General features: G+C 42.9%; 1 protein-coding gene across 1 annotated transcript in view; it reads right to left on the reverse strand.

Moving 5' to 3' along the window:
- Positions 1-935, reverse strand: part of Tada3 (transcriptional adaptor 3) — a 9,615-nt gene that overhangs the window by 3,129 nt on the left and 5,551 nt on the right. The window contains 1 exon segment of the mRNA XM_050148311.1: positions 431-609. Coding sequence (XP_050004268.1) covers positions 431-609 — 179 coding nt within the window.

The following is a 935-nucleotide window of genomic DNA, read 5'->3' on the forward strand; positions in this document are numbered from 1 at the left end:
ATATATATATGTATATGTATATATATGTATATATGTTTTTTGAGACATGGTTTCTCTGTAGCTTTGGAGCCTGTCCTGGAACTAGCTCTTGTAGACCAGGCTGGTCTTGAACTCACAGAGATCTGCCTGCTGTTGCCTTCCGAGTGCTGGGATTAAAGGCATGCGCCACCACCGCTTAGCTAAGTATATTTTAAAAGTACAAATAAGATCACTCCTTTCCCCCACTTTGTTACTCTAGTGTTTTAATTCTTTCATGTCAAGTATACTGAGTTATTTCATATATAGTTTTGGCATTTAGATAGGCACTTGGGTTATTTCCAGGAGAAGCAAAGGTACAGTGATCATGTCTATGCTAAGTCTGTCCAGAAACGAGGCCAGAACTTTGATCTGAGACATTGTGCTTGGTCAAGTGGCCTTAGCTTCCTTTTACAAAGATGTGTCCCCGTGAGAAGACAGAAGCTGACAGTCAAGCCTGGAGTGCAGATGGGATGGCACTCACCTGAAGGGTTTGTTCTGGTTTCTGGGAGAGGTGCTTGCTCCATCAGCCCCTGACTCTTTCCCAGACATGTCAGGAATAGGAGAGTCCTCCATAGGGGAAATAATATTTTCCTAAAAATCAGAGATAGGTTAGAAGAAAGCCATAGAATCCCCATTTCTCTGCTCCTCTCTGACATACATACAGTCTCTACAGGCTAGATAGAAATAGTCTGTCATCTTTTTCATCCCACTCATGTTAAAAAGCTTCCTCCAGCCGGGCAGTGGTGGCGCACACCTTTAATCCCAGCACTTGGGGGGCAGAGGCAGGTGGATCTCAGTGAGTTCGAGGCCAGCCTGGTCTACAAAGCAAGTTCCAGGACAGCAAAGGCTGTTAAACAGAGAAACCTGTCTCAAAAAAAAAAAAAAAAAAACCCCAAAAACAAAAAAAAAAAACAAAA

The sequence above is a fragment of the Alexandromys fortis genome, unplaced genomic scaffold (assembly GCF_014885135.2).
Source record: "Alexandromys fortis isolate MF-2015 unplaced genomic scaffold, M_Fortis_MF-2015_v1.1 scaffold_59, whole genome shotgun sequence".
Taxonomy (NCBI): Eukaryota; Metazoa; Chordata; class Mammalia; order Rodentia; family Cricetidae; genus Alexandromys; species Alexandromys fortis.